Source organism: Protobothrops mucrosquamatus, unplaced genomic scaffold (genome assembly GCF_001527695.2).
Source record: "Protobothrops mucrosquamatus isolate PMUCROS unplaced genomic scaffold, P.Mucros_1.0 scaffold1378, whole genome shotgun sequence".
NCBI lineage: Eukaryota > Metazoa > Chordata > Lepidosauria > Squamata > Viperidae > Protobothrops > Protobothrops mucrosquamatus.
The window spans coordinates 117,648-132,475 of NW_015387567.1; the positions used below are offsets into that span (position 1 = coordinate 117,648).

General features: G+C 41.0%; 1 protein-coding gene across 3 annotated transcripts in view; it reads right to left on the bottom strand.

The window, feature by feature from the left end:
* Positions 1 to 619: 619 nt before the first annotated feature.
* NOS1AP (nitric oxide synthase 1 adaptor protein) overlaps positions 620 to 14,828 on the bottom strand; it is a 91,567-nt gene continuing 77,358 nt past the window's right edge. The window contains exons 5-10 of one of the 3 annotated variants that reach the window (XM_015821658.1): positions 13,673 to 13,781; positions 10,771 to 10,942; positions 8,292 to 8,452; positions 7,187 to 7,354; positions 5,836 to 6,001; positions 620 to 1,011 (exon numbers count right to left, since the gene is read on the bottom strand). In XM_015821658.1, coding sequence (XP_015677144.1) covers positions 620 to 1,011; positions 5,836 to 6,001; positions 7,187 to 7,354; positions 8,292 to 8,452; positions 10,771 to 10,942; positions 13,673 to 13,781 — 1,168 coding nt within the window. Of the gene's footprint in view, positions 1,012 to 5,835; positions 6,040 to 6,891; positions 6,914 to 7,186; positions 7,355 to 8,291; positions 8,453 to 10,770; positions 10,943 to 13,672; positions 13,782 to 14,828 lie in introns of those variants that run through there. The other 2 variants (XM_015821660.1, XM_015821661.1) reach the window with 2 other exon arrangements.

A 14,828-nucleotide genomic window follows, 5' to 3' on the forward strand; every position in this document is an offset into this window, starting at 1 on the left:
AAAGACAGAAAGTTGAAAAGTTTTGGCTAAGAGCAGTACTCTACATATTCTACCCGTACTCTACAAACAAGGCAATTCTGTACCAAAGTCAAACACATTATATGCAGTATGTTCTCTTTCCTAATGGCATTTTGCAAACCAGGCAAATGGAATACATTGCTTGACTTGCATAATATATTCTGTTTCCCACATTTATAGGGAGAGGCAAAGAGAAATATTGTACAATGAAGACATCCTTCCAGGCCTTTAGTAATTTCTTCACTCCCATTGCTGGCTTTGGGTTTTTATCCACACACTTTCAATACTATACTTTCACTCTCAAAACTGCTTTTCTAAAGGAAAACTAATTTTTTGAGATGCCAATGCTCTAAAGTGATGGAAGATCAAAGACGTGGGACATCTGAGGTAATACTTGTTCTGTCAGTGGAAAAAGAGCAGCTTTTCAAGTGGCCTAACAGTGTGGACCAGGAACTATCATTCCTCCAAAGGTTCACTCTTTCACAGGAAGAATCTGTACTCAGAAGAGAGAACAGAAATAGACAGGCTTGCTGAGACCTTTTAAAAGGACATGCAAACATAATTTCAGATATTATCAGACCTAAGACACTTCATTTTCCTTTCAAAGGGCAACCTCATCTTCCAGGCTATCTCCCAGCCCCTGTTTGTCCAGGATATTGAGCAGGCGATGTGGTTCCTCTTGGGCCCATGAGTCCCACTCCTCACCTTCATCCATGTTGGATTCATACTCAGAGGCAATACCAAACTCACGAAATTTGATGAGCTCCAGGCTGCCCAAAGGAGGGTCCATACTAGCAAGGAAATGGAAACATTCCAGCTTCACCAAACAGTCACTCCTACCTAAAGGGCTGCCCAGAGAACTGGAAACATTGGAGAAGCTGTTGTCAGGCTGAAGAAGGTGGGTGTCCTCAGGCATAGGGGTAGTGGAATCACACAGAACAGGCAGGGCATCTGATCGATAGGTGATTTCCAACAAGCTGTCTTGATAGTCCACTGAAAGACAAGAAGAAAGAATGGAGCATCAGAGCAATTATTTCTGCCATGTTTATGTCAGAGAAGATGGCTACCCTAACCATCCAAGAGAACAATTACCTGTTGCAATTATTTCTGCTGCTCTTGAAGACCACTGAGAATATACAGCTGGTCCAGGATATGACTGCAAAAATAGTTTGGGGAGCATCATAATATGCTTATAACAAATCTAAAATCTGTGAGCTATGCTGATTACTCACAAACCTACTAATAATCAATGCAGCTCACAGAATGGATGTATGTTACAAGCATACTTGTCATGGCTGACTCGCTACACAGCCCAGCTCACAACCAGACAATAGTAATGAAAGCGGGGAGGGAATGCATTGGAATGTAATGGAGGCTTGTGAGGAAAATGTGGAATGCAAGTGTGTTGACTGGAAGCCTGAGACAGACCCAATACCCCAAGGTCACCGGATGGGAACATCCGAGGCAGACAAACCATTCCCAAAACAAAGAGAGTGCAAATGATTGGTGGACAATGGACAATGGGAGGTCCAGGGGAAAAAGAGACAGTTTTTCCTATGTTGTTTGCATGCAAAATAATTAGAACTGGCTTTTCTACTTCTATACCCATATAGAATTTTTAGTAAAGTTATACTCTTGGTAAAAAAATGTCCCAGGAGTTTCTTTTGCTGTCTAATCCAGTGGGATGGTTGGAAATACTGTGATTAACTCCAAACTGCTTTTGCAGTGAAATCCTGGACAAGCTGTATGTTCTCAGTGTACAATTGGTACAATTCAAGCTACCAGTTGTCATCTATAAAATACCACATGGATTTGGGTCTTATATTTATAGTGTAATCTTTCTGCATTTGTCTCTGTTCATCCCGTAAGATCAGAAGGATGCCCAATATCCCATGGAGTATGAGGCATACCTAAAGAATGGTGTTCATAGTCAAAGAACAATCTGCTAGAGCAAACAATCTCTTTGTGGGAATAGCAGTATTTCACAAAGTTGGGAATGTGGTTACTATGGATCTTTGGTAAGGCCACAGATGTCATTATATTTATAATGGAATGGGTCCTAATCCCTAAATCTTTCTGCATGGAGCTCTATATAAAATAGAAGCAAACTTTCATACAAAGAAAGAAATTGCCTTATTTATGCAATTCAATTCAAGAGTGCACAATCCTTGTTCTTTATGGACTTGTGAGGATGTTATAGGATAGTTGAAACACAGTGAAGCTAAGAGCATTTTTTGACACGAGGTGACACCTGAATTTTTTAATGATAGAAATTAAGTTTTTTTTAAATACCTTGCGCTGAACTTCATTGCCATGGCATCTCAAAGGTGCTTTTTCAAAAGGCAATTGGACTGTTCTCTTGAGGAAGAAGAAGACGACGACGTTTCATTTCTCATTCAAGAAGCTTCATCAACACTGATGAAGCTTCTTGGATGAGAAGAGAAACATCTTCTTCCTCCTCCTCAAAAAAACCCCAGTCCAGTTGCCTTTTGAAAAAGCACCTTTGAGACAACTATGACTTAGATGACTGAGAATCGCCATAGACATTGCCATGGCAAGCTAAAGCTGCATTCAGAAGGAACATCATTCTAAAATAAGCAAACAACACACAAAAGCAATAGACTACATAACAGTGTAGTCAGTGTAGACTGGACATTCACCTGTCTGAGATCGTATAGTTTCTCCTGCTTGAGCAGGGGGCTGGACTAGAAGACCTACAAAGTCCCTTCCAGCTCTATTCTATTCTATTAATTAAGACATCACTACAGCAGCTGGCTTTATGCATAACCTGAAGACCAAACTGGAGAATGAAGATTTTTGATGACCACAAAAAAACAATATGTGAAGAAAAATCATATCATTAAGAAATATAAAAACACTCCTAAGATAGCAAACATTAAACCAGAATGTCAAGAATACAGTTTAATGAAAGTGAAACATATCATACAACTTCACCATTATATGAAAGTCTGCAACACAAAAGACTCGTGAGAACAGTTTGGTGTCATGGCGAAGATGCTGACCTAGAAACCAGGAGACCTCCCTTCAGCATGAAAGATGGCTAGGTGACTCTGGGCCTGTTCCTCTCAGCCCAATTCACCTCACTGGGTTGTTGTCGTATGGAAAAGAATTGGCAGGAGAATTAGATATATTGAATTGTATTTTTTAAAAGGTGGAATAAAAATATAATAATCATAATAACTCTGATCAATTAAGTGCATGTGTATCCTTCACAAAAAGCCACTAGAAATTCATGTGATCACTCCAAAATTAAATTAATGTTGATCCAGGAGATGCCGAGACTGATTGATTGACTATTTGCTTAATCTGGCTATGTTTTCATGTGTTTCTTCCAATGAATAAAATAATCTGGATCTGACTCTGAGAACACAGCAAGATCGGGTATGCTACTAAAGGATCCACCCATCCATGCTTCAATTGAGATTATCTCGCTCTTAGGGTGAGAGCCTAGGAGTGGCTATTGTGTTAGGGTGGATACTTGCAGCTCCCCCACCCAAAGTGAGAGTCGGTGAAGAGTCTTGGGTGAGAGTGCCCTCAGAATAACAGATTTGGAAGGTACCTTGGAGGTCTTCTAGTCCACCCCCCTGTTCAGGCAGGAGACCCTATACAATTTCAGACAAATGGCTGTCTGATCTCATCTTAAAAACCTCCAGTAATGAAGCACCCACAATTTCTGAAGACAAGCTGAAATTTCTCCTTATTTCTAGGTTGGTTCGTCTGCAAATTTGATAAGTTCCCTTCTGAAGCCCTGTTGGTGCTACAAGCTTGAGCTATAGCCCTATGAAGGCTCGCTCCTTCACCTATCTCCCCAGAATGGCTTAAGAAGTGAATGAGAGTGGATGGAGGAAGATGACAGGGCTCCTGACTCTCAGAGGAGGGAGACCAGAGGGAAGGGAAGGAACAATAAGTTAGAGTGGTGATGGGCATGGAATGCTATGGGAGCCAGAGGGCAGGCTATTACAGGGGAAAATGGCCCAATGTATAGTCTCAGTTGCAAGTTCTGGCTCCCTGAGCTCATTCCCAGTTCCTGGACAACATATTCTCAGAGGCCCTGAGGTTCGGCGGTTCCTGGTGAATGCCAGGTCAGTCAATAAAGCTCCCTTTATCCAAGATCTCATCAAGGAGATTTGGCATGCATCACCAAGACCTGGCTGAATCTGGAAGTGGGGGTTCCCCTGTTAGAGATATGACCAGCCAGATTTAGGATCTGGCACCAGCCAAGACCGCAGAGTAAGAGAGGTGATGTCGCAGTGGTCATCAGAGTCTCTTTTGGCCTTCAGGGGTCTTGCTCCCCAAGTCTCTGGTTGTGAGATCCTGTTTTTGAAACTGGGCTAATGGGATCAATGGGGATTGTTGTTAACATAACTAGCCTCCCTGCTGTGTCGTACTTTCTCTGCCAGAGCCACTGAAGGCCATTTCAGGGCTGGCAGTGGAGTTCCCTAGACTTATATTCTGGAGGACTTCAACCTGCCATCACTGGGTTCAACCTTGGAAGCAGCTCGAAAGTTCATGACTACCATAGTGGCTATAGGCCTATCCCAGATCATCTTAGGTCTGACTCAGGACAGTGACCTCATGATTGTCAGATCTGCTATCAAACTGCTTCAGCCTTGCTTCCCTTTGATGGCATCCTGCCATAAAAAGGGGGGAAGGAGCAATGGAGGAATATAGGGAGGGGGATGATAGGAACTAGAAGTGCCAACCAGAGACAACGGTTGAGAGATCCAAGGACACAGACATGGGTACAGAATGCAAACACCTGCCAAAGAGGTGCCAAACTTTAGAACTGTTAATAAACCACCTAGTTTGAATATCATTGGAAATATCATTAAGAAAATGATCAAAGTGCGAAAGCCTGGGAGAAGGGAAAAACCACTGAGTTTATGCAGGAATATTCAGATCTGGCTTTGCTTATTCTGTAACAACTTGGCTTTAGTAAAAGTATACCTTTCGCTACAAATGAAGTTTAGGGTCTTTCTTTCCTAAATGTCCAAGCCAGGTTAGGTCTGACAATGATCTTCTTATTGAAGCAAAGGCAATGTGATCTGGTGGGGGATTTAACATTATCCTGCTTGTCATGGTCAGATCACGCCCTGGTGTTCTTGAGACTCTCTTATGCTGCCCCTTTTGCAGAGAGGTCAGATTTCTTCAAATACGTCCCTAGCAATGATAGGCCCCAATGGGTTCCAGAGAGAACTGGGGGATGCTCTGGGGGGATTGCTGCATAGTCCTCCCAAAGTCTTGCTAACATCCTGAAATCAAAGGGCACCCAAGGATTTGGACAAGATCATGCCTGTGCAGCCTGTCTCAACCCATCGCTCTTGACTCTCCCTGTGGTTCACAGAGGTATTGCAGGTCCTGAAAAGTATTAAGAGATGATGAGAGTCTGCTGGAGGAAAATGAAGTCTAACTGGACATGACTTAGAGACGCTATTATGTCGGTAAAAGCTCCAAAACAGCATTATTTCTCCACCCCTTTTTCTACCCATAAGTGTTCTCTTACCATTTTCTTGTCTATTTTACTTGTACTTCTATTCTGTCTTTTACGGTGCTGCATTTGATAAGTTGGGTTATTTTTCCCTTTGGTGTAAAGACAGATGAGACCCTAGACCCTTTGCTTTTTTCCTCTAGACACGTTACTTTTCCTCAAATAATTCAATTTGTTTACATTTGGTACAGATATAACTTGCGTAAAAAAATTACAGCATTAAAGACAAATGGAAAATGTATTCTGGATAGAAATCTAAGACAGGAAAAGAAATGGTTCCTATAGACAGGAGAAGGAAGAGCTCTTACTGTTGTTAAATCCCAGCAGTTTTCCCTCCAGTTCCTGCACTTGCTTTACCAGAAGTGATATATGCTGAAGAAGGTCTTTATTCTGAAGCAAGAGCTGATGTACTCGGGCCTGTGCCTCAAGGCGGGCAGCTGCCTCTGTAGCTAATTGGTCTTTCAACAGATGTACCTGCAGAACAGAGACAAAAAACACATGGTTATACATAGCTGCAGTGAGAAGTAGATAGTACAGAAGATCTGTCTTTCTGACAGAACCCTACCTTTGAATATAGATATGAATGGAGGCTGAATATACTTCAAGATTACTTCCCCTGAGATAGCTAATGAAACTGTCTTTTGGGCCTGCAGAAGACTGAGAAGATCCAACCCACGAAATACTTTGCAGAGCCCTTAGATCAGGGATGTCAAACTGCCGGCCCACAGGCCAAATGCATCATGGCAAAACCACACCCACTCCATTGCCGGTAATGGAAAAAAAGTTGTGATAAGTTGTGAACGTCACATGACGTTGCAAGTTTGACATCCCTGCCTTAGATACTAAAGAGAAACCAAGATATTGGCTTAAGGATAAAAACAACATTCAGAGTGATATCAGTCTCCAAGGGGAGCAGTTCATGAGTAAGAAAACAAATGGTATATTGTTTCAACAACCACCAAATATTCTTACATTTTCATTAATATACTGGCAGTAAAGACAAGGATATTCCATGAGAGCTATGCAATAAAATTGGCACTGAAACTGCTGATCTAGGGTTCTATTCCTTTAAATCTTTTGCTATTTCTTAGCTAAAGAACTGCAATTGAACAGGCAACTATTAGCCGAGCTTAGGTTGGAACATTTCATACACTAACACAGTTCAGATTATTTTGTATAGGATTTCTATAGTCTTTTCTTCAATTAGATCAGTGGTGGCAAACCTATGTCACGGGTGCCAGAGGCGGCACTCGGAGCCCTCTCTGTGGGCACACGTGCCATTGTCCCAGCCTTGCCTCCCCCCATGACACCCTCCTCATCAGCAGCCCTCCTGGAGAAGGGTCGCCCCTGAGCATGGCCCACACGGAGCAGTGCAGTCAAGGACATGGCAGCCAGGCAGTGTAGACAAGATTCTGCCGTCATGCCCCATCGCGCACAGTTGATGTTGCGGGGCGTGGACAAAGGGCGTGGCTGCTATGGCGCTGCTGGGCGATCTGTGGCGGACCCTGGAGGCGATGAGTGGCCCTGCGGGCAGGTGGGGTGGGGGCGGGGTGGGGGCGGGGCAGGGGGTGGAGCAGGGGTGGGGCCAGTTTTTGGGCACTCGGTCTCTAAAAGGTTCGCCATCACTGAATTAGATCTTCCTGCAAAATAGATAATAACCTGAGCCACAGCAAACTGAGTCTGCTGCTGTTGCTGCTGCAAAAGCTGTTGCAGAAATTGCATTTGATGATGAGCAGAGAGAGGAACCTCTGGCTCAGGCAACTGAGTAGAAGAAGTGAGAAGCATTTTAGGAGAAGCCATGAAGATATTCTCTTTATGAACCAAGTCCTATGAAAAAAAGCAGATGCAGTGATCAATGCAGAATTCAGTTTAGACTTTACTATATCCCAGTATACATCTTTTATTTCTCAGGAACATAATTCTTCCCCACCCAATAGGCAGAAAGGAGGAGCTACAGTGGCACAACCAAAGCACGGTTACACTCTACTTTAGGAAAGAGACCACCAAGGTTCTAGTGCTCACATAGCTCACCAACATCACTAACCAGGATAATTTCCTCCAGCTCATCCATAGTTTTGGGGAAACCATCCATACTACTTTCTCTTTGCCTAATTAAAAAAAAAAAAGTAACAGCATCAACCATGATGATGCAGAGGCTTCGACCCAAGAGGATCAGATTCTATTCATTCTGGCTAATATGAAAAGTATCCAGCAATTTATCATCTATGAATGGAGCCATCTTAAAATCAGAGATTTTAAAATATCATTGTTTCCAATATCAAATGAAGGAGGAGATGGAGAAGGTGTAGACATCTGGCAGGGAAACAGAAAAGAGCTGAGCTTCTGAAGTATACAGTTTTTAAATATTGCGTAGCATCAAGAATAGAGATCATCTGCTGAGAACATTGGGAATGGGCTGACATGTATCACAATACCATTCCTTTGGGAAAGGTTCTACTGTGTAGGATCGATTTATTTCCAATGAATGATATATTTCTCATATTTCCCACAAATTAAATATGAATGGATAATTCCCATTAAGGAAACAAGGAAACAATCGGTTTTTCAAATCAGGAACATAAGTATTTCATTTGATTCGTTTTCCTGATTACTTTCACTTCAGGATTAGGATAGCATATGCTCTGGAAGGTAGTGGGCCATGTGTCAGTTGGACTTTTGATTCTATAAAAGGCAGAGTTATTCAAGCACTCTTCCTAGAGCTGTATTCTTTGAACAGAAGAATCACTGACAAGGATACATGTACCTTGCTGCAAAGAAGACCAGACGTCTCTTTATCAACAGCATCAAGGTCTGTCACTCCCCTGGTAAACTCCAAGTGATCACTCCCTGATCGTCTGATGTCCACAGCATCAATATCTGTTTCCTCAGTAGTGTTGACAGGTTCAGGTTCAGTCAAACCACAGGCTATGAGAAATTATCAGTAGCAAAAATTATTACAGCAATCTAGGCAGGATCTAAAATAAAGTTCTAACATCTGGTTTAGGAGAGGCAAAAGTAAAGTCCCAGCAAAGAAAAATAAACAGAGAAGACAGCAATATGTACTATTAAAAGAAAAATTTGGAAAGTTAGAATCAGAATTACAAAAAGATCCATAGAAAAAGACTTTGAAAAGAGAAATGGAAATAATAAAAAATAAATTAAACCTGTTGGATTCAGGAAAAAATGGCAGAACAGATAAAGAGAGCAAAACAGAATTTTTTTGAAAATGCTAATAAACCAGGAAGATGGTTAGCTTATAAACTTAAAAAACAGAAGGAGAAGAAAATGATTTACAACTTAGTAGATGGGAAAGGCTATTTGCAATTTAAAAATGAAGAAATAAAAAAGATAATTAAGGAATACTACAAGGAATTGTACGATAAAGAGGAAACTTCAAGAGAGAGAATTGTTCAATATCTAGAAGAAAATAATCTTCCAAAAATTCCAGAGACATTTAAAACTATGTTAGAAGAAAGGATTACAATGATGGAAATATCAGAGGCTATAAAAAGACAAAAAAATGGGAAAACACCGGGCCCAGCGGAGCTATATAAAAATCTACAAGACATAATAAGTGAACCGTTGAAAGATGTTTGTAATGGACTCTTGTTAGAGGCTAAACTCCCAGTTACATGGATGGAAGCAAATATTACTCTAATACCTCAAAAGAAGATTCAGACTTGACGCAGATCAAGAATTATAGACCGATTCCACTGCTTAATGTGGATTACAAAATTTTTACTTCCATAATGGCAGAGAGACTGAAAAAATACTTAGTTGAATTCATACATCCAGATCAAAACAGTTTCTTACCAAAGAGACAAATTAAAAACAACTTAAGAGTGATAATGGATGTATTAGAATACTATGAACTACACCCAGGGAAACAATTGGCACTAATATTTTTAGACGCCCAAAAGGCATTTGACAATGTTTCCTGGCAATTTATGACTCAGCAACTACAAATTATGGACTTTGGACAGAACTTTATAAATATGATAAAAACAATATATAACAAGCAGACAGCCAAAGTGATTGTGAATGGAGACTGTACTGAGAGCTTTGAGATAAGAAAAGGCACAAGGCAAGGATGTTCATTATCCACACTGTTATTCATTTTTACCTTGGAAGTTTTAAATAGAAATATTAGACAAGATACAGAAATTATCTTGGACTGGAGGATAAGGCGAAACATATAAATTACAAGCATTCGCTGATGGTCTAGTATTTATCATGGAAGAATCTTTGGAGATGATCCCTAAACTATGGGGAAAGATAGAACAATATGGAGAAATGGCAGGATTAAAAATAAATAGAGAAAAAACTAAGGTAATAGTTAAGAATCTTACAGATAAAAAAAAAACAAATGTCAGAAAAAATAGAGGTACAGATAACTAGAAAAGTGGCAAAAGCTACGGGAGAAAAAAATATAAATTGACAATGTCAACTTCATATAAAGAAAATTTATATAAAATGTTTTATAGATGGCACTTCCACCAACAAGATTAGCAAAAATGTTTAAAAATATGTCAGATAGATGTTGGAAATGTAAGCAAATGTAGGCACGTATTATCATGTTTGGTGGACATGTGACAAAGCAAAGGTCTATTGGAAAAAGATGCATACTTGATTAGAAAAGATATTGGGAGAACATGTGGATTTTAAACCTGAACTTTTCTTATTAGGTATAATGCCAGAAAAGATTAACAAACAAAGCCTATATTTGATTCTACACGTCACAACAGCAACAAGAATAATATTCGTGCAATATTGGAAAAATGAAGGATTACCACCAGAGGAAGAAATAATCAAAAAAATACTGGAATGCACAGAGATGGACAGATTAACCATGAGATTAAAAGATAAAGAAGAAACAGAATATTATCAAACTTGGGATTTATTTTATCAATGGCTAGAGGAAAGAATGAAGGATTAGGAGCTGAATATGTATTAGCGTTTTTAAACCCAGACAGCATGTTGGTTGAAAAATTAATATATGTACTGTATGTAAGAGAAAATTAATAAAATCTTTATTTAAAAAAAAGTGAAGTCCCAGTAGGCCCACAAAGAAAGATTATTTCCATGCAGAGAAAGATTAGCTCCACTCTTTCATCTGTATCCAAGGGCTGAGGGCATTTTTCAACCTGTTCTGGGCAAGTCATTGAACCCATTCTTCACTCAAATAAAATTTTGCCACTTCTTTTTCTATCTGTCTGGGACTTCAATTTTCTGTTCATAGAAACAATACCTTTCCATCATTGTTGTCTTTTTACCTGGTGCTTCCAAATCCTCACTGCCCTTTTCACTATGACTGTCCTCTTGGCCATCAGCATTCTGCTGTGTATGATGAAGGCTCAATTTATGGCAGACTTCAAATGCTTGCCCCACTGTTCGAACAATGCGCATGGCTTGACTCTGCAAAAGAGAGGAAAAGGGCAATAAGAACATCCCGTCTGAAGACCAAGGTACAGCTATTTCTGAGGGAAAAGATCTATGTCCCTTCTCTTAATATTCAGTTAGGTAAAATACCAGTGTCAATTTTGGTAATAATCCACTTCCTTCCATGTAATGCCTTTCTCTGATTTCTGTAGCTAACATATTGTCTCAACATAATTAGATAATCTTCTCCCAAAGAGCTTATTTTCCTATATTCTTCCCTTTCAACTTTGGAGTCTTGCCGTTTAGTGACATGGAAAGAATCACAGATGAGTTTTCTAAATTTGCAAATCAGTCCATTGAATGACTGAGAAGCTACATGTTGACTTTAAGCTGTTCCTTCTGAGTTTGTTTCAGATATATACTGGTAGACTTACTTGATACTTTCTTATAAACTTCTTCCTGAATCAGAAGGCAGATATATAACACTATTCTGAATTTTGAGTAAGCAACAAGCTAGATACATTTTTGCAATAATAAGTAGTTTGTCACTTAGACATGAAGGCGTTAACAAGGAATACATTTTTGGAGTGGCCATTCCTACATTATATCCCCAGAGAGCAAATAATAACTGTCATAAAAGTTATGGTGTCATTTAGGTTTAAATGGTTGTTTTTTTAAGAGTAAAAGGTAAAAGTAAAGATTTCCCTGTCAGTTGTGTCTGATTCTAGGCTAGGGCATGGTGCTCCTCTGTTTCTTGGTCTAGGGAGCCAGTGTTGTCCGAAGACAATTCCCGTGGTATGTGGCCAGCATGGCTATATGCCAAAGGCTCATGGAATGCTGTTACCTTCCCACCAAAGTTAATCTATTAATCTACTTGCATTTGCATGCTTTCGAACTGCTAAGTGGGCAGGAATTTGGGCAAGTAATGGGAGCTCACCCCATTGCATGGAAGCTCAGGTCTCAAACCCAGGCTGTCAGCTCTCCAGCTGACAAGCTCAGCATCTTTAAGAGTAATGCAGCTTAAACCTAGAAACAGAACAGTGTTTTCCAACCTGACCAGCCTTCAGATGATGGGGTGTCAATTTCCATAATTCTCAGCAATAGCCAATATGTAAAGGTAATCCTCTCTCAGTATTTCATCCCAGACAACCAAAACACATTGGCTTTGCCTCAGAACAGGCTATGTGACATACTCTGGCTCTATTAAGAAGAAGAGAATCTGCCTAACCCTTCTGGTCCAAGTTAAAAAACAATCTTGCCTAGATGAAACTGAGAGAGCTGAAGTGGAATAAAAATAAAAAAGATGTATTGAGATAAAGAGAAAGGGAAAGCTAAGATTTTTCTGGCCCAGATTTAAGCTTGGATTTTCTAGAAAACTAAAAAAACAAGTAAAATTGTATGGGTAAAATTGAATCCTTCTGATTCAAAGAAATTCCTTACTTGTGTAGACATTTTCTTTTATTTTCACCAATTTCCCTAACCCATCTAAGATGGTTTTTGAGTTTTATTTCTACCTTCTAAGGCTTGAGCTATCTCACTCAATTTTGTATAATCTGAATTTATTTTATCTTAATGTGTTAAACTAATCAACAGAAATAAAGGAAAGATTAACTACATTATTTTTGTTTCTGGTGCTTATTTTATTTATACAAGTTCAGTTATTATATATTTGAGACATTTTGGGAACACTGTGCAGCAGGATGCCTTATATTAATAGCAGATCATTCCACCAGCCTTATTGTTTCATCTATAACAGGAACAGATATCCATCTGTGATTTTAGCAGCACTGTGATTTTAGCAGCACTGTGATTTTAGCAGCACCTTAATTAATTTTCAGATGACTATGTAAAGCAATGGAGTGAATTTTTACTATTTTTTCAATTAAATATCATGTTATCTATCATTAGATTCCCCATCATACCTTAATCACACATCTCACACTATAGTCCTGGGAGGTGGTGTTATAAAATGTATTATAATTGTGTTTGCTTGTTATTGTTGTTTGCTAGTGAGGACACAGAATATGGGATTCCTATCCATCCCACACCTCAGACTTAAGGAGAAGGACAGCAGGTAAGACAGGTAATGGCAGCAGTAAGAACCAAGCAGGTACACCAAGACAGGATCACAGTGCCAGAATGTAGAATTTGGAGCACTTCTGGGAAAGGAGAGTGAAACAACAGGATGAAAGAGAGTTTTCTGCAGAGGCCAAATCTATGGCTCTACCTGCCAATAAAAGAACTTATACTATGAGTTCTATTTTTCCTGTAAAAAAAGGAGTCTTTCTGACTAAGTGGTGATGACAGATGATCTTAAGCCATCTGCTAAAAGCTGGATAGTTTCACTTTTTAATCATTAAGCGGAAGATTTTAACTCATTGCTCTATAAGAGAATAGTATGTCTTCCATTATGTCAGGCACTTTCACTTTTTGACCTTTATTTCCAGAAGTCTTTTTTATTAGCTACTTGACCAGATGTTGAGGAAAGATGCTGAAGGAAATGCATTGTTTCAAGTACCACCAACACAGAGCATAAGTAAGAATGTTGTTTAGAAAGTACAAAGAAGCTCCTTCCCCAGCACCTATTCTCCTCTACCTAAGGGGAAGAAAATACTGCAAACCTTTTTACAATTCCCATGTAAATAGATTCCAGGAAAATAGAGATACAAACTATGCACAATATCCCCAGAGTGGGATGATGACCTTCAGCTGTTAGAGGGATTTATAAGAGGCCCTAAGCTTATAACTTGCCAATTTGCAACATACCTTTTTCTTTGACTTGAAAACATTACAGTGGAAGGTGTTACTGGAACCATCCCTTGCAATATAACTGAAGATCTTCAGGTCCTGGGAATCATGGGACACATAAAATATCCTGCAAAAATAGTAGAACTATATGTGCATGTATACATACCACATAGGAAACAGGCTAGTCCAGTGGTGGCGAACCTTTTAGAGACCGAGTGCCCAAACTGCAAACCAAAACCCACTTATGTATCATCGGGTGCCGGGTGGGCGTGGCCCACTGGGTGGGTGTAGCTACGGCAGTCACAGCAGACTGAGTGGGCGTGGCCAGGGTGGATGTGGCCACCTTGATGTTGCTCCTGGAGAGGGATGCCTGGGGGGGCTGGGCAGGGTTGGGGGAGATCCAGGGGGTCCCTGGCAGGTAGGGCGGTGGACAGGAGGCTCATCCTGCAGGGTGAGGCGAGGCAAGGGAGGGGGCAGGGTGGGGATTAGGGTTAGGATGCTGCTGCTTTCCCCCCAGGACGGAGCACCCCACCGCAGTCCAGCAACAGCAGCAAAGCTCGTCCTCCCCACTCAAGCGGCCACCAGCAGCTCCTGGGCTCCATCCGAGTTGAAGAAAGCGAAGGCGCAACAGTGGGATTGCTCTCAATAAGGTGGGTGCACACAAGCAACGCACCCGGCTCTTATTGTTTGAGAGCAATCCCGCTGCTGGGCCTCCGCTTTCAACTTGGATGGAGCCGAGGTACCTAAGCTGCGGAGTCTCTTTGCGAGCCTGCTTAGCCTGCATCAGCCTTGCTCTTCACAGCGCACTGCAGCTGATCTGAAGCATGGAGAGCATGGCTGACGGGTGAGCGCATAGCAGACATGCACAGACTTCGCTGTTTTCAGCGGCGCTTCTGATCAGCTGCAGCAACCCTAACCCCATCGCTGTCAAAGGAAAAAAGCAGAGTCTGTGTGTGCTCCTGTGTGTGCTCCAGAGTCTGTGTGTGCTCCTATCAACCAGCTGCAGCACGCCATGGAGAGCCTGGTTGCAGCTGATCAGAAGCAAGGGAAACGCCAGCGGCAGCAAGCAATCTGTGCAGGGGGTGGGGGGGAAACGCCGGCAGCAGCGAGGCGATCCGTGCAGGGAGGGAAAGGCCAGCAGCAGCAAGCAATCCATGCGGGGGGGGGGGGGAAC